This window comes from Podarcis cretensis, assembly GCF_951804945.1.
Source record: "Podarcis cretensis genome assembly, chromosome: 7".
NCBI lineage: Eukaryota > Metazoa > Chordata > Lepidosauria > Squamata > Lacertidae > Podarcis > Podarcis cretensis.
In genome coordinates this window covers 70,983,474-71,003,282 of record NC_137176.1, presented here as the reverse complement: position 1 = coordinate 71,003,282, position 19,809 = coordinate 70,983,474, and the positions used below count along the sequence as shown (strand labels likewise).

Genomic DNA, 19,809 nt, shown 5'->3' with positions numbered 1-19,809 from the left:
GACTAACTTGCTTGGTATAGCCTTCAAAAAGCTTTTTGAAGTTCTTAACAGCAAAACTGCTCAGTAGAGTAGCTGTCTTGGTGAGCTGAGGAGAAAACTAAAAGTGATGTTTTACATGTGCATTTTATTTTCAGGTTAACTGGCACGATTTTGCTTTTTTCGATCCGGTAATGTATGAGAGTTTGCGGCAACTTATCCTCGCTTCCCAAAGTACAGATGCTGATGCAGTTTTTGCAGCAATGGACTTAGCATTTGCAATAGACCTATGCAAAGAGGAAGGCGGAGGACAGGTAAACAGCAGTTACACCATTACTCAGACCATTCACCCCTTTTTGCGATTAATTGGAAATGGATGAATGCATCTGTAATATTAGTGGCCAGTTTAACAAAACATATGGCTGAGGAAAATTCCCCTTGGAATATGTTTCCATTATGTGAGGTATTTGTAAGTATTTTAAGAAGTTGGATTTTTTTTTATATTAAAAATACCACACCCTTCTGTTTCACAATATTTTCCTAGGTTGAACTTATCTCCAATGGTGTAAATATACCAGTCACTCCTCAAAACGTTTATGAATATGTCCGAAAATACGCAGAGCACAGAATGTTAGTAGTTGCAGAACAACCTCTACATGTAAGTAGTACGGTTGAAAGGCATTGGCTTATTTTGATGTTTTCTTACTCACATTTGATAATTTGCATAGAACTGTGTCTTTGAATTGATACATCACAATTTCTGCGCAGTCTCTGAAACTGAGCAAACAATGGTTGCCAGGAAGGTTTCTACTGCTCACCTGCAGGATTGTAAGGCCCCCTGTGAAATTTAGAAATAGCACAGGAAGTGCCGCTCTTCCTTGTGATTTGAGTGTGAGCATATTATTCTTCAGACTTTGCTCTTCTAGTTTCTCCCCTTCTGGAGGAAGGAGGCCAGGTGTTTTGTTTTTTCTGGCTGTCACTTCTGACAGCTGGTCCAAGTTGACTTTTTAGTTTGTTTGGCCGTTCAGTCAGGAAAAAGAGAAGTAGAAATTTTGTATTAATACCTTGAGATGAAAAAAGTATCTCACTTGATGTTTGTGATTATAATAACTTTCTGGGTGGTGAAGGTGCTGCCTTACTGGTCCGTGATTCCTATGCAGAAGTAAACACAAGCCATGTCATGAGGAAAAAATAGGACCCCTGCTATAACTCAACATGCTAGAAATTGGGTGTCTGCAAATGTTGGCTGACCTTAATAGCCAGGCCACAGCTTGTAAACACCAAGGGTTGGAGCCAATGTTAGTAATACTTAGAATAGACCCATGGAAATTAAGGGGCATTGCTTACTTATGTCCAGCAGCTTCAATGCTCTTGAGTAGAACTTTGTTTGCTGCAACCCCAAGATTCTGCCTCTCCTCTTGTTCCTGACCTTGCTCTGTCCCTGTACTTGAGGTCATGTAAAGTTCCCTGTTCTCCACAACTCAGAAAGCCCAGTTCAACCCTGTCGCCAAGCTCCATCTTCCGACTGTAGGGCTCCCTTCATGATGCTTGCCAGAGGACAATAGCTCACTTGCCATGACAAACAGATTTATCTGCCAGTCGTTGGTTCTTTCTGTCTACTTGTGCAGTAACCAGCCAATATGCAGTTCCTGGTAGTGTTTAAATTAAAATTATTGTGGCTTTTTCAGGCAATGAGGAAAGGTCTGCTGGATGTACTTCCAAAGAATTCATTAGAAGACTTGACAGCAGAAGATTTCAGGCTTCTTGTAAATGGCTGTGGTGAAGTTAATGTGCAAATGCTAATCAGCTTTACATCCTTCAATGATGAATCAGGTATGAAATTCTTTGTGTAATCTTTTAGTCATGCAGCAGTAATATTGTGGTTCGAGGACCTGACCACCGCGACGTGAAAAGAAGACACAGGGACACGTGATATAAGGTTAATGGGCTAGAAAAGGCCACAACTTTATTGATTACAGCAATGAAAAGGTATTGGCTTAGGCATTGGATCGCGAAACAAGTGGGTTTATTCACCAGGGGTTCATCACCTGTTGATGCTAATCCAACTATAGGCTCACCCCTGCTGTCACCGAGGGTCGTGCCATGGCCTCCCGCCAAGCAGGCATCGGACAGAATACACGACCGCCAGATTCCTTTAACGGAATACCCCTAAACATTGAAGGCATAGGCGATGGCCACACCTAGCACTTTGACACACCACAGCACATTATTCCAATGCCTAACCTACCCACCAATACCACAAAAGTTGTGACGATTGCTACGAGGTAGGCGAAAAAACCAAAAAGCCTAATGCCAAATGGAAAAACTACCAGGCCCCCCGTGCAACTGGGGCGACCAACCTAAGGTCCATAGCAAGGCCAATGACCTAAGCCCTAACTCAATGGGAGTGGAGGGTGGGTGACTCGCACAGGACGACGAAGAGAAATGAGGCCGGGGAGAGGCTGACGCTGCAGCATCAAGGCTGCTGGACACGCGCCCCCCCCCCACGGCACCTGGTTGGACGGCCACTGGGGGGGGGGGGGCGTGAGCGCCAGCCAGGTGAGCTGGAGGCAGGGGGCTACGCCCCCTGCTAGGGGCGGTGTTCAGGCTCCCGCCCACAACCACTCCCCTCTCTTTCAGGGAGGAGAGTCTTTGCTCCAGACTGCTTCCCCCCCTGCATATTGGTTAGACAAATGCAATGTTTCCTGAAGCATGCAGACTACGGGGAAAATTCAGTGTGAGCAACCATTTGTTTTTGCCTGATGGAATGATCTCCCCTCTCATCCTGCCTCATGCTGATCTAGGGGTTCTTCCGGCCCTCCAGAATAGGTTTTGGGAGACTGAAGAGGGAGAGAAAGCCCTGTTGCCCTAGTGGGAATCCTTGCTCAGAGTGCTAGCAGAATGGGTTGGTTGCATCCAGCCCTGTGTCTCTCCATTGTATTTGTAGATTTTTGCAGATCTACAAAAATCACAGTGCAGATGGCTCATCCGTTTCTCCTTCACACCAGTCTCTTAATATAAACTATTACTTGCATACTAAAAGTAGTCTAGTGAAACCATGTCCTTAGATCCCTCTGTCTGCTCTTATTGGCATTTTAATTCACAGTTGGTTGTTGCTATTTGCACAACCAGAGTATTTCCATTAAGTCCACTATCTGATATCCACAACTAAATGTTATTCTCTGCCTGCTCTTCTGTTAATTTATTTCATTTTTGAACAGGAGAAAACGCTGAAAAGCTTTTGCAGTTCAAACGTTGGTTTTGGTCCATAGTTGAGAAGATGAGTATGACTGAAAGGCAAGATCTAGTAAGTATTCTTTATTTTGGTCAACATATGGGATTTGTTAATCCTTGTTGGTACTAGATGACTCCACATTGGGGAGAAAAACAAGTTTCTTATTTGAACTACCCCAGTATGGTATCATTTCCTCCTGGGCCCAAAGAGCAAGTTCAGTCACCCAGAAGTTTGGGATTTGGAGTCTCTTCAAGATTAGTTCCTCCTGGTACATTTCCAACCTCTTTTGAAACTGAGGGGGGAGTATCAAAATCAGGCTACAATATAATACAGAGTCTGCCATAAAAAAAGAAAATCAGTAACATTTCCCCTTGGGCAGCATTAGTTCTGATTTCAACATTTGAGTTTTTTAAGACTGGACAATGAGAATCTCGAGTAGATTACTTTTAGTTACTCTCATAAAATTAATAATGAGATTGTCATTTTCTGAAATGCTTCACATTTGTTATTTGAGCACTGTAGGTTTCTGTTACTGATTATTAACCAATTCAAGCTCTGTGTTAATTATTTTCTCTACCATAGAACTCCATTATTTGTAGAAAAACAAAGAATCAAAGATGGTGCTGACAGATAACATCTTAAATATTGTATAAGATGGATTTTGGCATAAAGGGATTTATGGTATAAAGGGATGTAACATTAGTAACAACAGGATTTTGGCATAAAGGGATGTAACATTAGTAACAACGATGTGTGGACATGAGGGACTAGGCTAGTGCCTTAAATGTTCCCAGTAAATTAGAGTACTAAAGTATTTAAACCTGGCATCTGCTTCCCAAAGCCCAGAGCACAATGCTCTGATGGGGTCCAAGAGTCCTCCCTCCACATTCCCAAAGCCCACCGATGCTCACATGTATGAGGGCAGGACGTCATGCATGCAACGTCTCCCCCCCTCAATCGCCCTCGCAAGCTGGTGCCTCTGGCCCTAACTGTCCCCCTACGATAAATTTCACTGCATGCCACTGAAATATAAAATTGGCATGTGAATTCCCCCCTCCCCAAATCATTAACAGGTCACTGTTTATTTGCACCTTAGGTTTATTTCTGGACGTCAAGCCCATCCTTGCCCGCTAGCGAAGAAGGATTTCAGCCCATGCCATCCATCACAATAAGGCCGCCAGATGACCAACACCTTCCTACAGCGAACACTTGTATTTCTCGCCTTTATGTCCCTCTGTATTCTTCTAAACAGATTCTCAAGCAGAAGTTGCTACTCGCCATTAAGACCAAAAATTTTGGTTTTGTGTAGAGTATAAAAAGTGTGTATTGCTGTGTAATATTAATAGCTAGTTTTTTTGTAGATTTTCCATTTGTCTATAAAAGTTTATGAAAGTTAATGCTGTCATACTCTCCCTGCTGGTATTGCAATGACTAAATGCAACATTCCTGTACTAAGTTTGCAACCCAAGGGGCCGAAGGAGCACTAGCAATGTCGGACTGTAACCATTTGCTAGTTGCCGGCTTCCTGGCCAACCCCAGCCAAAGATGACAGCAGAACAATATAAATTACACTGTGATTTAGCTTTTTGCCGGGGGAGGGTGGGGAAGGAATATGTAAAATGTTCTAAGAAAATTCACTGCTGCCTTTGTGGAAAGTGCTTCAGCAAAGGTTCTTGTATAGAGGGAGTAGGGAATTTCAAAATAAAAGATGAAGTATGTTCTGTGTTTTATTTTAACTTTTTTTTTAATGGTGTTTAATTTTGTGGTTGGCTGCAGTTGTGCATCATGTATATTGAACTTGTAAAAAGTTCTTGCCAGTTAGAGCTAAGAGTTGAAATCATTCACGTTTGCTTACAAAAAACCACTGCCATTGCAAGTTTTGTCTCTTTGCATTGGACTCTGGCACACAAATACCACCACTAATGTTTTGCATGTAATCTGTATACCTTAGTGAGGATCTTTTTGTACATAACAAGGAAGCCAATGCACAGTATTTAATCGTTCACAATCAACATTTTTGTATCCCTCTTTCCTCGAGCAATCAGTCAGAAGGTTGTTCCACTTCCAACTCCAACCTGGACACTTGTTCTGCTGTGTCTCAGACTGTTTAAAATTTCAGCCTAGGCACTACCTGGTAACTGTAAAATGTTTATAAGATCATGATTATTTGAAGGTACATTTTGAAAAAATTTAATGTTCGTGAGCAGCTTAACTACTTTTGTATCTAGCCTTTTTTAAGTATCTTGTTACAGTTTTTAATAAATTACAGACAAAAGTACAAAGTCATACTGAAGAAACAATAGTTTTTATTTATATAGCCTGTATAATCCTAGTTATCACCACACACCACAGTCATTCACTAAGCCACTCTAAATTTCATAAGTCAATAAAACTCATTCTCATCTTCAGTCGAAATGGAAGGAATTCAGCCCACATTTTACAGTTAGCAGAACTGCCCTGCCCTGGCAAGCTCTCTTGTTTTCATCAGGCTGTACAAGATGGAGGTGTAATGTAGTTTTGTTCAATCAGCACAAAGAAAAGTTTGCCAAATGTATTGTGGTGCGCTGAGTGCTTGCTTTTTTTTTTTTTTAATTAAACATTTTTACAATGAAGGGGAGAGAGTCCTATTGTATTTCAGTACGCCAGGATCCCGTTTTGTTTAGTTCTTAAGTGATGTATGAAAGGGGGAGGCTCTGTGTTGTTGCTTGCTCACCATCTCCTACTAGACATAAAACTCTTTCCATTATGATTGTTGGCTTCAGTTGTTCCCCTGTCCCCATGGTTCTTGGCTGGGGGGTGGGTGGGGAGAGAACAGCACATCGCTGCAAACTTGCTTAAATTTCTACCAAAGTGGAAAACTGCTCCTCTCCCCCACTCACCCTTAACAACAGCATTCAAGCCCCTTTCTGCCTTAGCTTAAAAATAGAATGGCTGCCTTCTATGGAAAAATCTAACTCTGACAGGCCTTGGGGAAGCTCGCTAGAGCACATCTCTGACCTCCATGCAGTAGACTCTGAAGACTGTTTGTTCTCTTAAAGGTGACTGTGCCAGACTTGTATAGTTAGGGAACAACTGCAGGTGCTTTTTAAAAATATTTCCCCCCCTGCATGTATTGATGAACTAATTAGTTTCCCCTTTGACAGCCCTTTGAGGGATAAGGATGGAGTTTCTGGTGATGTATTCAGTGGATATAAAATTTTGGATTCTGTTCCTGAATCTGCTACTGGCTTTTATGGCAAGTTACTTAATGTCTCTGGGCCTCTTACTCACATTCTGTAAAATAATGATAGCTACCTACCTCACTGAGGTGTTGAGGCTTAATAAGGTTAATCTCTTCCAGAGCCCTCTTATGAAAGGCTGTGTATATTGTAAAGTATTGTTATATATAACCTGTGTATATATAGCATATTCATATGTTATATGTATAATTATGTATATAACATAGCTGTTTTACAACAATCACAGCAGGATAAAACTACACAGTCAACAAGCCTGATATAGTAGCCTAAAAAGAAAATATATACATGTAGAAAACACTTTGCTGATACTCTAACCGAAGGGGAAAGCTAGAATGATTTATGCTGTAGTCATTGACTCAAGATGTATATGTAGCTATATAAATAGCTTTTCTCTGTATATTTGAACAGTATCAAGCTTTTCATAAGAAATGTTTATTAAAATTGTACACCACATTGCTGTCTGGCTTAAGTTAGTTTCTTTTAAATATGTGGTATAGAGTAAAAGCAAAAGCAAAGCAATAGGAAAACTTTATTCTTTGAAGCTAGATGTGGTTTCTTCGATTGTGTATTGCAACACACAGTGCTGGTTTGAAAGCTGATACTAATGCTCCCAGATTTCAAAAATGGAACTGGGTTTCTTCTTAAGCCTGTTTGCCTGGTAGTTATTGAGCCCATTGGCTTGAAGTTAACATGTGTGAGTCACTTTGGCCTGCTGACCATGGGTTCTTGGTCTTCTGCCAGGAGATGGTGTTGGGGGTAGGGAAGGGGTAGTCTGTCACCATCATCCACAAGGACAATGTGAGAGAGGGTCAAGCACCGCAGCCTGTTTGTGCCACATTTCATTATTGTGTGTTCACAATTATTCACTGTATATTGCTTGATTTTGTTATTTTTCCATTAGTTAAGCCTAACCTGAGATGGAGTGAGCAGCAAATGTTAAATGGGGCCTCAGTCTTTCAAGCAGACATACAATGCAACAATTGTCTCATTTTGCAAGCAGCAATTTGAAACTAAATATAAACTTGTTTAGATGTCTAACAACTGCTATCTTACATATCCTTTACTGTTTGGCAAGCAGTCCTGCGCTACCCAACTAAAACAAAGGATTTGAGATGGGACATTTAATAGGAAAGACACCAGTAAATCATCGCATGTAAATCCCTGAAATAAGCATCTTGGTAAACTGAAAAGTACAGTACAAGTACTGCAAAGAAAGACACAAATAAGAATTATGTGGCAGATAGGCCTTCACCAATGCTAAGATGGTTTGGAATACAGCTCTTCATTCACCCCTGCCGTTATGTGCCAAGGGGTTTGTGAAAGTTGCAGGAGATGGATATTTTATTTCACTCTACCAGGTACCTGCAAGCAAGAGTGATCTTGAAACGATTGAAATATACATGAAATCCATTTGTTTTAAGGCTCTCTAGGCTTTAAGGCTTTAAGGTGAACTGATTTTCATGGGTTACTCTAGTCTTGGTGGAGTTGATTATAGTCTTATGCACCTCCATCTATGACATCATCTTCAGTGCACTGCATGACCCACAAAAATGCTGCATGAGTTTTAGGATATATTTTTAAAAACAAGTATGCATTCCAGATAAATATTTGAATACCACCAGACGAAATCTTTTGAGGCTCCTTACATTGCAAGAATTTCAACACAATCTTCCAAAAGCTTTTTTGGCTGGCCAGACACTGAGCAAAGGTCAACTTTGGAACCAAAGAGAGGTCAATAACAGATTGTGATTATTGCCGAATGAGTTAATGCTCAACCCTCTCATCTTTGCAGGGTCATATACCTAAGTAAATACTTCTAGTGAAGAAGTGTCCATTCAAGTTACCTTGGAGGCTGAGATGGGCATACGGTTTTGCTATGACATCTTTCAGCGGAACATTTCTCGAGTCGTCCCTCTGACTTGGATTGCAGTCATTAAGTTATAAACAGGATGGCAAATTAATCCTCTAGGTTTACGGCTTTATGTATAGGCTACAGACATGTATATAGCCTATAGTTTTTCAGAGCTTTGAAGGTAATAGAATCAGACGGTAGAATTCACTGTTGTGCTATTACCATGGCTCCATCAGCACAAGCATTTCAGCTTGCTAGGTGGAACGATCTTGCTGCCTCCCCCCTGTGAGTTTTGAGGGCTCTCCTGACCCCCTAGAGCTGATTTGGGGGGGCCCATGGGAGAGGAGAGGGGAGATTGTTCTTGTACTCGTGCACTCCTCTCACTAGCGCAGCTGTTTAGCTGAATCCATACCACAGAACCAGAGAGTTTGGAAGGGAATTGGGCATTAGTCTAGTCAAACTGCCTCCCAATGTAAGAAATGCACTGCTTCATTTCAACAAAATATTACAATTATTCTGAGCAATTGATCATACAACTGAACACTACCTTAAAAAGCATACTGGAACAAGAAAGTTTTAGTCACTTATCTGAATCTCAGCAAGGAGGGGCGTCTGCCTAATCTCGGTTGGCAGGGAGTTCCACAGGTTTGGTACCACCACACTGAAAGCAGTGTCACTGCAGTTCCTCCACCTTGGATGTTCTGCTCCTTGGTGCTTGAGTGTTATTTGTGGCCAGGAGTGTCTGTTTTCTAACCAGAGGGTACTTTTGCTACATCCTCTCCTGATAAGTAACAGACCACTGTGATATATGCCCTACTAACCTCAAGATTGCACTGCCCTTACTATAAGCCTGCCTTTGAATGTTCAGAAATGACAACTGATCCAAAGTGCAGCAGCAAGATTACTAGGCATGCCAAAGAGACCGCAGGATACCAGTCCTCAGAAGAGCTGCTCTGGTTACCAGTGAGGTTCCAGGCCAAATACCAAGTGCTACTTTTAACATATAATCTCATGCCTTCTTCCATATGTTCTCTGCTTAAAGTTTCTCTTCACGCTGTCAGTTGATTTCCAGTAAGGCAGCTTACCATTGAAAGGATATATATCGAGAGCTACTTGAGTGCTTTGTAGGATTAGGTTCCTACTTTCACTATTGTTATTTTTACTATTCATAGTCTCTCGGTTATCAGGTTATCAAGTCCCATGGGGGAGGACAACGCTGTGGTCGGCCTCTTTAGAATTGAGGGAGCTATTTCTGGTTGCCAGAAGACCAACTCAGTTAGAAGAGAAGTTACTGTATTTTTCGCTCTATAAGACGCACCAGACCACAAGATGCACCTAGTTTTTGGAGGAGCGAAACAAGAAAAAAAATATTCTGAATCTCAGAAGCCAGAACAGCAAGAGGGATCGCTGCACAGTGAAAGCAGCAATCCCTCTTGCTGTTCTGGCTTCTGTGATAGCTGCGCAGCCTGCATTCGCTCCATAAGACGCACACACATTTCCCCTTACTTTTTAGGAGGGAAAAAGTGAGACTTATAGAGAAAAAAATACAGTACCTTTTCTAATTTGCTGTTAATTTCCTCCACTGTTCTTGCAGTCAGCAGACAGTGGTCTGCGAGTATTTCTGCATAGAGCGGTGCCCCCTCTGATAGTAGTTCATGGGATAGTTCATGGGCACTCGTCTCAGCATTCTCCCCTGGATGATCTCCACCCATTAAAGCATCCCCACCTACCTGGGAATGTGCTCTGTTGGATGTGGTAGGTTCTGAATTCTGTCCTTTTATTAAATCATCCAGTTTACTCTGCTTGCACTTCTGCTGTGGGCTCACTTGTGGAGATGAGACCAGTCACTTATTTTTCCTAGTCATTTTCCTGGAGATGCAGCCACTACTAATTTCTGCTGTAAATTGGAAAGCTCTGCGTCCTCCCAAAATAGAGCAATTAATCGCCACTCCTGCTGATAATTAGTTGGTAGACTGAGTCGAGCTGGAGCTAATTAAGGCTTTCCCCGAGACTTTCCAGGACTTTCTCTAAGACTTTTAACTTGAGCTTTTAACTCAAGCTTTGTGAATATATTAGTTAAGGAAAAGCTGCCAAATGTTGTAGATAAAATACTGAGGCTGATAAAAACTGAAAAAACCTAATAAAAACCGCACAGCTGATGCGGAGCTCAAGTCAAACTAATAAAAACTGCACAAGTGATGCGGAGCTCAAGTTGATGCTTCCACTAATGACGGTTCTCGGGAATGGTGGAAGGAGAAAGAATTTGCCCATGTGAAGACCATCAGGTGGAAACTCTTACACATATGGTTCTTAAATGTAAACTATATGTTGATCTCTGCCAGCAGTTCCTAGATCAACTCTGCATCCCAAATGGAAACCAGAGTTAGAGGTCATACATTTTCTATTATTGGGGAATAATCAGGTGCTCACCAAGTTAGCGGCTAAACATCTTTATCTGGTTTTTTGTCATCGAAACACATTGCAGACATCTGATCTCCCTGGACACCTAGAGATGTAATGTTAGACTGCTTTGCCTCTTCCATTTGACAAATGTTTTGTGTCACTGGGAAGGCGGGAATTCTGTATTGATTTGCTATGGATGTTTGTATGTGATGCCAATAAAAGGTTTGATGATGATGATATGATCTTGTGATCTTCAAATAATATCCTTTTGTGCATATTATCTTGGCAACTGATGCTTTCCAACAGAGGCTGTCCATTGAAATAATGACCATCTAGAAATGAGAGGAGGCAGCTTTCAGATCCTCATAAGTTTACTGCATTTAAAACAACTCAAACTCTATCCCTATATATTACTTATATGAAATCACATTTGCCATTCTCTTGTCCATTCACCCCATTTGGAGAGATCCTCGGGAGCTTTTTGCCATTCATTTTTGTTTTGACCACTCTGATCCCTTCAAAGCACTTTGGGCACTGTAGTTTAACCTTCACAGAGCTACAGTTCCTTAAACTACTGGGCCTGTAATTCTCTGTTGGTTGAAATGTGCTTAAAATGGGTTTTAAAGATATAGGCGTGTACACAGCCCAATTTGGTGTCCTTCAAAAGCTTGGTCAAGTTCAATCTCTGCATTTTCAGGTAGAACTAATAAGTGCTCTTAAGGGGGCAAGATCCTCTGGGATGATCAGTTTAGCATAATAACAGATCTCTGGAACTATCATCTAGTCCCAAGCAATGCAGAAATCTCAACCGAAGCACCCATGGCTGATGGGTGAATATGCAAACTCGATTGCACGATAAAACATTGTTTTACATACCTTCCAGTTCACATTTTTTAAGCTTAAACTTTTTCCCGGCCACTGAGGTCTCGAACTATGGTCTCGACCTGTGTTTGCGCCTTGACTTAAAGGACGACTCAGTTTTGTAGAGGGAGCGCGAGCACTTGCCTTCCGTTTCGGCCGCACACAATCCCGCCTCTGGGAGGAGGAGCCTCCGAGTCGAGGCCTCTCCGACGCCGTTGCCCTTGCAGGGCTGCCGGTTGCTGCTGCTGCGCGCAGGTCCCCGTCGTCCGTCGGCGCCGCCTTCCCCTCGCCGGCGTTGCTCCCGGGCCGGGCTCTCTGCGGGGCCATGGGCGAGCAACGGGAGCGCCCTGCGTCGTGCGGCGCTGCTAGGCCGCAGGGGGACGAGGTGAGCAGGGCAGATTTGGGATCTCCATCTCCCCGGATGGGTGCGCGCGTTTCCTGGGGATCAGACCCCCGTCGAACCCGAGCAGGCGACCGCAGGATCGGGCGAAGGGGGGCAGGATCGAGCTCCAGGGCCGCGATCCTATGCTCGCGCTTACTCGGGAGTCAACTCCGCTGCGCTCCGTGGCTCTGACGTCCGAGTAAAACTTAGGTTATATAATACGTCATTGAGTTTTCAGCGAGGCGGCGTAGAAAACCAGCGCACCCTCTACGACTCTTGTGTTCGTTTACTTTTTGAAAAATTATTTATTTGGTTTTTCAGTTAAAGTTTTACAATCACATATGCAACATACATCATAAAAACAAGATTCCAAAGAATCTCCTGGACTTCCCTTCTCCCCTTTCTGGGTCCCAATGTTAGTCATTTCCTCCTGCATCTTTTATAATAATCCAAATCTTTTACATCTCCATTATATTCAAAATTCACCATTAAACTACAAGTGTTATTCCAATCCTACTAACGATTTTAACTGTTTACAATTATTTTTAAGCTAAATTATAAATTCCCCCCATTACTTATTAAAATTTTGGTCTTCCTGATTTTTGATTCCTCCGGTCATTTTTACCATTTCAGCATAATTCATCAACTTAATCTGCCATTCTTCTCTGGTTGAGACTTTTATCTTCTTTCCATCTCTGGGCCGATGTTATTGACTACTCGTTGTGTTCTTGCTTTAGAGATTGTTGCCGTCTTCAGGCGAGACTGAGGATGGTTTAAAATCGGGCGAAGAGCCTCTTTTAAGGAAAAACCCTCGCCGGTTTGTCATCTTCCCCATCCAGTATCCAGACATTTGGAAAATGTACAAGCAGGCGCAAGCTTCCTTCTGGACAGCGGAAGAGGTGAGTGTAACAACATAGGGAGGTAAGGGTCTGTTTGTGCGTGCAGGTGTGTATTCTGTGTCCTGCTGTGTTAGAGGCGTCACAGTTTCCACAATGACAATGGGGTTCCTATGCAAACAAAGCAAGCCTAAATCTATGCTCAACTTGCATAGTTCAACACCACTTTCGAGACGTTTCTGAAACATTTCAGGACATTTCAGAAGAGGAGGCGGCTGGGTATCCAGTTCTCAAGTGGCTTTTGGTTGCTTTTTGGAGAAGTTCCACAAACACGACAACTGCACTCTGATGCTGCTGTTGCCCAGAAACAGATATTCAGATATTAGGGCCGAACACAGCCATTATGGCTAGTAGCCATTGATAGCCTTAGAATTTGCTATAATTCTTAATGGATAGTTCTAAGAATTTGCCTAATTCCATTTTAAAGCCACCCAAATTGGTGTCCACAGCTACATCTTTTAATGAATTCCATATTTTGACTAGGCACTGTGTGAAGAAATATGCCTTTTTGCCTTGAATATTCCAACATTCATCTTCATTGCATTACCTCCTGTTCTGGTATTATGAGAGAAGAAGAAAAGCTTCTCCACAGAATGCATCTTTTTATATTCCTCTATCATGACCACCCTTACTTGCTTTTTTTCTAAACTAAAAACACCTCAAACATTGTATAGGCTTTTTTCGTAGGGGAGTTCCTCTAGCCACTTAAGCGTTTTGGTTGGTATAGGAGAATAAAAAGAAAGGAAGGGTCAAGAGACCTAGGAAAGCCAGACTTTAGGGACAGCTAGGAGAGAGGGTGACGAAAGACTGACTCCATTCACTGATGTCACAACCACACCATACATTTAAGGCACTCTTGTACCACTTTAAAAGTCATGGCTTCCCCCAAAGAATTCTGGGAGCTGTAGCTTGTAAAGGGTGCTGAAAGTTGTAGATACATAATTAACACTTGCCCCAAAGAGGCTCACGTGGTGCTGTCATTGTCATCTGTTTGGCACCAGGCAAAGACATTTGTCTTCTCCCAGGCATTTGAACACTGATATGGGCCACTGATAATGTGCTGTTTTAGGTAGTCTTTCTGGAAGCAGCTGGTTCATCTTTTTGTGTCTGACTTGTTGACTGTGGATGAACTTTAAGCATATTAATAAAAGAATTATGTGGCACCTTAAACTCTTAATACATTTATTACAGCACAAGCTTTTGTGGACTAGAGAAAGGAGAAAATGATAAGGCGGTAACTGAATGGCAATAAGATACAAAAATTGCAGTCAGTGACACTGAGAGCTCAATATATGTTAGATAGATACACCTGTAAAATTTTACCATAATAGATTGATGATAACTCCTGAAATGATTGTATTTACACCTGCAGTGGGGCAGGGAACAGTTAACAAGAAATGATCATAGATAGCGCAGATATCCTGACATATTTAGTGTACTGTTTCTTAATTTAATTTATTTTTAGAATCATAGAATCATAGAATCATAGAGTTGGAAGAGACCACAAGGGCCATCGAGTCCTACCCCCTGCCAAGCAGGAAACACCATCAGAGCACTCCTGACATATGGTTGTCAAGCCTCTGCTTAAAGACCTCCAAAGAAGGAGACTCCACCACACTCCTTGGCAGCAAATTCCACTGTCGAACAGCTCTTACTGTCAGGAAGTTCTTCCTAATGTTTAGGTGGAATCTTTTTTCTTGTAGTTTGGAACCATTGCTCCATGTCCGCTTCTCTGGAGCAGCAGAAAACAACCTTTCTCCCTCCTCTATGTGACATCCTTTTATATATTTGAACATGGCTATCATATCACCCCTTAACCTCCTCTTCTCCAGGCTAAACATGCCCAGCTCGCTTAGCCGTTCCTCATAAGGCATCGTTTCCAGGCCTTTGACCATTTTGGTTGCCCTCCTCTGGACACGTTCCAGTTTTTCAGTGTCCTTCTTGAACTGTGGTGCCCAGAACTGGACACAGTACTCCAGGTGAGGTCTGACCAGAGCAGAATACAGTGGCACTATTACTTCCCTTGATCTAGATGCAATACTCCTATTGATGCAGCCCAGAATTGCATTGGCTTTTTTAGCTGCCGCGTCACACTGTTGGCTCATGTCAAGTTTGTGGTCAACCAAGACTCCTAGATCCTTTTCACATGTACTGCTCTCTCTTTTTTTTTTTTATAAATGTTTATTAAGATTTTTTAGATACAAATGCAAAAATAATCAGCAATATAGCATATATCATAACATGTTTTCAAAACCTCTTTGGACTCCCTCACATCTCCCGCTCCCACTTACATCTTCTTAAGTTTTAACCAGCAAATTGTCCTCTTGTTTATATTCTTAGGTCCCATTCTTTTAAATATAGTCTAATAGTTCTCCAAATGGTTTATATTTTCCTCAATCTACTTATCGTCCTAATTCCATCTAGTTTAGTGGTGGTCAATTATTTATGATCTAGCATCCTTCTTAACATTCAACCAAATTACAATGCTTTTTTAAATAAATCTTAAATTTCTTCCAGTCTTCTTCAACCTTCTCTTCTCCCAGGTCTCGGATTCTGCCAGTCATCTCGGCTAGTTCCATATAGTCTATCAGCTGCATCTGCCTCACATGTACTGCTCTCAAGCCAGGTGTCACCCATCTTGTATTTGTGCCTCTCATTTTTTTTGCCCAAGTGCAATACTTTACATTTCTCCCTATTAAAATCCCCTATTTTAATTGTATTGGTTTCGTGTTTATTATTTGTTATTTCTGTTAGCCATTTTGCGACTTTTGGAGGAGTGGTGATAATAACAAAATTAATAACATGTCTTTGAACAAGTTATGGGCATCCTCTTTCCCTGTCCACTTGCAAACTATCCAGTCCTTGCAAATGTCTTTAAATGAAGCACAAGGCATCGTGGAGAGAAGCTTCGTAGGAACTATATGAATGCAGCGGGTTGGTAGATATTGGTTTGTTTTGGTTTTGTTGCTCTTGTTCTTTTGTATTTTGTGTTCTTATCTTGTATCTTTGTGTTGTGAGCTGCCTTGAGATCTACAGATGAAAAAACAGTATAGAAAATTAATAAATAAAGAATTTGCCATTTCATTTCCCTTAAGAGTTTCTTTTGTCTTACAGAGTTATTAATGAACCACTAAAGTATAAATTTGCAATGAATTTTTCTTCTTCCTCACAAAGGTTGACTTATCAAAGGATCTTCTTCACTGGAACAAACTGAAACCTGAAGAAAAATACTTCATTTCACATATCCTGGCTTTTTTTGCAGCCAGCGATGGAATTGTGAATGAAAACCTGGTAAGATACTTTATGGGCTGCTTTTCTAACCCTGTGCTGCCTGCCTTATTTGCTATTTCAGCACTTGCAGTCAAGCTGATGAAAAACTTTGGCATTTGACCTCAAGGCTTATTTGCCATTAGTGTTTTGAGCAAGCAGTTCAAATATTTAAGGTCCTTAGATAAGTTGGCACTTGAGGATTGCAGCTCCAAGTGTTTATAGGAAACACCCATTCCCTTGGCCATAGTTCCCTGTTGTCTGATAACTACATCAAATGTAGTGCTTTCCAGTGATGGTAGAATCATGCACCCTTCTATGAGTTGTTAAGAATGTATATGTGTGAATTACCTCTAACCTTCTTTTGTTGTCAGGTGGAACGTTTTAGTCAGGAAGTGCAGATCCCAGAAGCTCGCTGTTTCTATGGCTTCCAGATACTAATAGAAAATGTTCACTCAGAGATGTACAGTTTATTAATAGACACTTACATCAAGGATCCTGAGAAAAGGTAATCACCGTAAGTATTGCCACAATATAGAGGATTCCTGTATTGTGTTCTTTCCATACTGAATGACTCTGTCCTGGTTCAGACATAACAGGAGAGATCACTACAGTGGTACCTCAGGTTAAGAACTTAATTCGTTCTGGAGGTCCCTTCTTAACCTGAAACTATTCTTAACCTGAGGTACCACTTTAGCTAATGGGGCCTCCCATTGCTGCTGCGCCGCCACTGCACGATTTCTCTTCTCATCCTGAAGCAAAGTTCTTAACCTGAGGTACTATTTCTGGGTTAGCAGAGTCTGTAATCTGAAGCATCTGTAACCTGAAGCGTCTGTAACCCGAGGTACCACTGTATAGCATTAAGCCACAGTGGGACTTGGTTCCAACTTTCCTTTTTCATCTACTTTTTCCTTTCAACAAACCACAGTTCACTGCGACTTCTCAGCTTGGAAACTGTGGTTTGTTTAAAGCTAAACTGTGGTTAGGAGAGGATGCGGGTGGCGCTGTGGGTTAAACCACAGATCAGAAGGTCGGCGGTTTGAATCCCCGCGATGGAGTGAGCTCCCGTTGCTCAGTCCCTGCTCCTGCCAACCTAGCAGTTCGAAAGCATGTCAAAGTGCAAGTAGATAACTGGGTACTGCTCTGGTGGGAAGGTAGACATCATTTCTGTGCGCTGCTCTGGTTCACCAGAAGCAGCTTAGTCCTGCTGGCCACATGACCCGGAAGCTGTATGCCGGCTCCCTCGGCCAATAAAGCGAGATGAGCGCCACAACCCCAGAGTCCACCACGACTGAACCTAATGGTCTGGGTTCCCTTTACCCTTTATGGTTAGGAGAAGTCAGAGCCAAATCATTCTTTCAGATGATTCCGACATTTCCAATCTCCTCACAGGTATGCTTGCGGCAAAGGTTCATTGCAGCTCATTATCATAGCAGGAGTTTCATTAAATTCAGAGCAGTATGTGTTTTTGTGCTTAAAAATAGGAACCAATACTCATCAGAGTAATCCAAAATTGAACTTTTTTTAAAAAAAAAAACTTTCCTCTGTATAAATGATACAAGTTAAGAAACTGCATGCATTTGTTTAATTTGAATAATTCAGCTTCAAGTAAGTATGAGAAAGAGCAAGGAACTGCATGGTATTGAGGCCCTCTCATTGACCTCTAGAAATATAACTTCCGAGATTCTACAAAACACCTTCAAGGCTCATGGCCAGTCATATGGACTAGAAACATGATTTTAAAATCGTGATTCTTGAAATGCTGGGAATTCTGCACCAATTAAGGCTTCACACAGCACTTTCATGAAATCGCAGAATACATGCAGCCCTGAATAAAATTGTGCAAAATTACAAAGATGGAAAATGTGTGTAGCTAGAACGGAATGGTGAATAACTTTTTCCATGAAGGGGCTGGATGTGAGAAATGAGGTAAAAAGGTAGAAATCAGTTGAATACTGGTTTCGTCTCTCTCCCCTATCCAGTTCATATGTTTTATTTATTTTATTTATTTATTTATTTATTTATTTATTTATTTATTTATTTATTTATTTACCTGGACAGATGTCCAGTCTTTCCTACCACACCAGTCACTGTTGACCAAAGGGTGACTTTTCCTTCAGAATTAATGTGCTGAAATGAAATAGCCTTGTCACTCATGCTGTAAATTACTCAGTGGTGAAACGAGTTAATATTTCCTACTAGTTTGAAGGCAGGTTCTGAAAAAGGTTTGAGCCTTAACGTTCTTCAAGATGCAGAAACTTCTTGTTTTGCCATAACGTGCACACATTCAGAAGATCATTTAATCATGTATCTGTTACGAGAGGATTGAGCCATCTGTGGGTGACCCCCTGCTTCAGATACGGCTGTGTGAAACCCTGTTTAAACTTCTGGTCAGGGAGGCGGTGGAAGGAGGCTGCTTGTATCTCATTTTCCCCACACCTCTTGCCACTTAGAGCTGCACAAGGCCCTGATCCTGTTCAGGATCTGAGTTTGGCCCAGATTAGGCTGGACCCCGGAGTGATGTGGCTGGAATAGGGCCTGATCAGGATTACCAAATTGGGTTCCAGACTGTACTGGGGTGCCTTGCACAGCCCTAGGGTGGTATTCAACTACGTTTTACTTTTGAGTAGACCTGTTGAAATTAATAGCCCTAGCTTAGTTATGTTCATTAATTTCAGTGGTCTGCTTTGGGTAAAACATAGCTGAACCACCCATATTGTCCGATGCACGGACGTGATACTGGCGCCTCAGATTCTTGCTATCTTTTGGTTTGTTTTTTCCAGGGACTTCTTATTTAATGCTATTGAAACAATGCCGTGCATCAAGAGGAAAGCTGACTGGGCACTGAGGTGGATAAGAGACAGGGAAGCCACTTTTGGTAGGTTGCTTCTGAGTAATGCATTTCCACTATACGTGCCTTAGTTGAAATAATGTTTTTGAGTGTTCTAAAGTTGTTTAATACCTCTCAGTGTAAGAAACTGAACTGGTATAGAATAAGACTCTACCTGAGTGGGAGACCAGGAAGGAGGGGCTATGGTGTTGGTTTGTGTTATCCTGTGGCTGAAGGTGGTTGAATGAGCTGGTTATAAATTATGCTTAAGACTACCGGGATTGGGGCGTTTGTGGAGAGGAGGGACACTCGAGTTCATACTGCATTTTTGCATTTGATTTTTGTGTTCTCTAAAAAATATTTTGTTTTCTTGTTAATTATGTTGCTTTCAGCGCAGATTGTTACTGTATTTGTACTGGAATTTCCTCTCCTTTTATATGTTGCAACATTCTATTTTACAGTTTGAGGGGTTGGTGTCTGAACTTTGTAACCATAATGTGTGTGTGTGTTTCTTTTATCTCCTCCGAAACAGGCGAGAGAGTGGTTGCTTTTGCTGCCGTCGAAGGGATCTTCTTCTCTGGTTCTTTTGCGGCTATATTTTGGCTCAAGAAAAGAGGACTGATGCCAGGCCTCACTTTCTCCAATGAACTCATTAGCCGAGATGAAGTAATGTGGTGGGGGGGTTGATGTTCAAAATGGGGTCCAGTCTTGTTCTCTGAAAGCAAAACCGTCCAAATAAAAGAGTCACAGATACTAGAAATTCCCCCCCCCGCTTGATTTTCTTAAAAAAACAAAAACCAGTAGTATCTGAATTGTTGAAATAGTGTAAATAGTGTAAATGTATAAATAGTGTAAATGTATCTAAAAT

General features: G+C 41.7%; 2 protein-coding genes across 10 annotated transcripts in view; both read left to right on the top strand.

Annotated features, from left to right (window-relative positions):
• Positions 1–5,497, top strand: part of UBR5 (ubiquitin protein ligase E3 component n-recognin 5) — a 67,581-nt gene extending 62,084 nt beyond the window's left edge. For all 8 annotated transcript variants that reach the window (XM_079984807.1, XM_079984805.1, XM_079984809.1 and 5 more), the window contains 5 exons: positions 135–290; positions 521–634; positions 1,665–1,809; positions 3,198–3,283; positions 4,308–5,497. In XM_079984807.1, the coding sequence (XP_079840933.1) occupies positions 135–290; positions 521–634; positions 1,665–1,809; positions 3,198–3,283; positions 4,308–4,520 (714 nt within the window). In that variant the 3' untranslated portion in view covers positions 4,521–5,497. The remainder of the gene's footprint in view (positions 1–134; positions 291–520; positions 635–1,664; positions 1,810–3,197; positions 3,284–4,307) is intronic.
• A 6,312-nt stretch (positions 5,498–11,809) lies between these two features.
• The window catches only part of RRM2B (ribonucleotide reductase regulatory TP53 inducible subunit M2B), an 89,327-nt gene continuing 81,327 nt past the window's right edge, over positions 11,810–19,809 (top strand). For both annotated transcript variants that reach the window (XR_013841090.1, XM_079984841.1), the window contains exons 1-6: positions 11,810–11,951; positions 12,686–12,847; positions 16,019–16,135; positions 16,486–16,619; positions 18,895–18,989; positions 19,474–19,607. Coding sequence is in view for 1 of the 2 variants with exons in the window: in XM_079984841.1 (XP_079840967.1) it covers positions 11,892–11,951; positions 12,686–12,847; positions 16,019–16,135; positions 16,486–16,619; positions 18,895–18,989; positions 19,474–19,607 (702 nt within the window). In the remaining variant the exon portion in view is untranslated. The remainder of the gene's footprint in view (positions 11,952–12,685; positions 12,848–16,018; positions 16,136–16,485; positions 16,620–18,894; positions 18,990–19,473; positions 19,608–19,809) is intronic.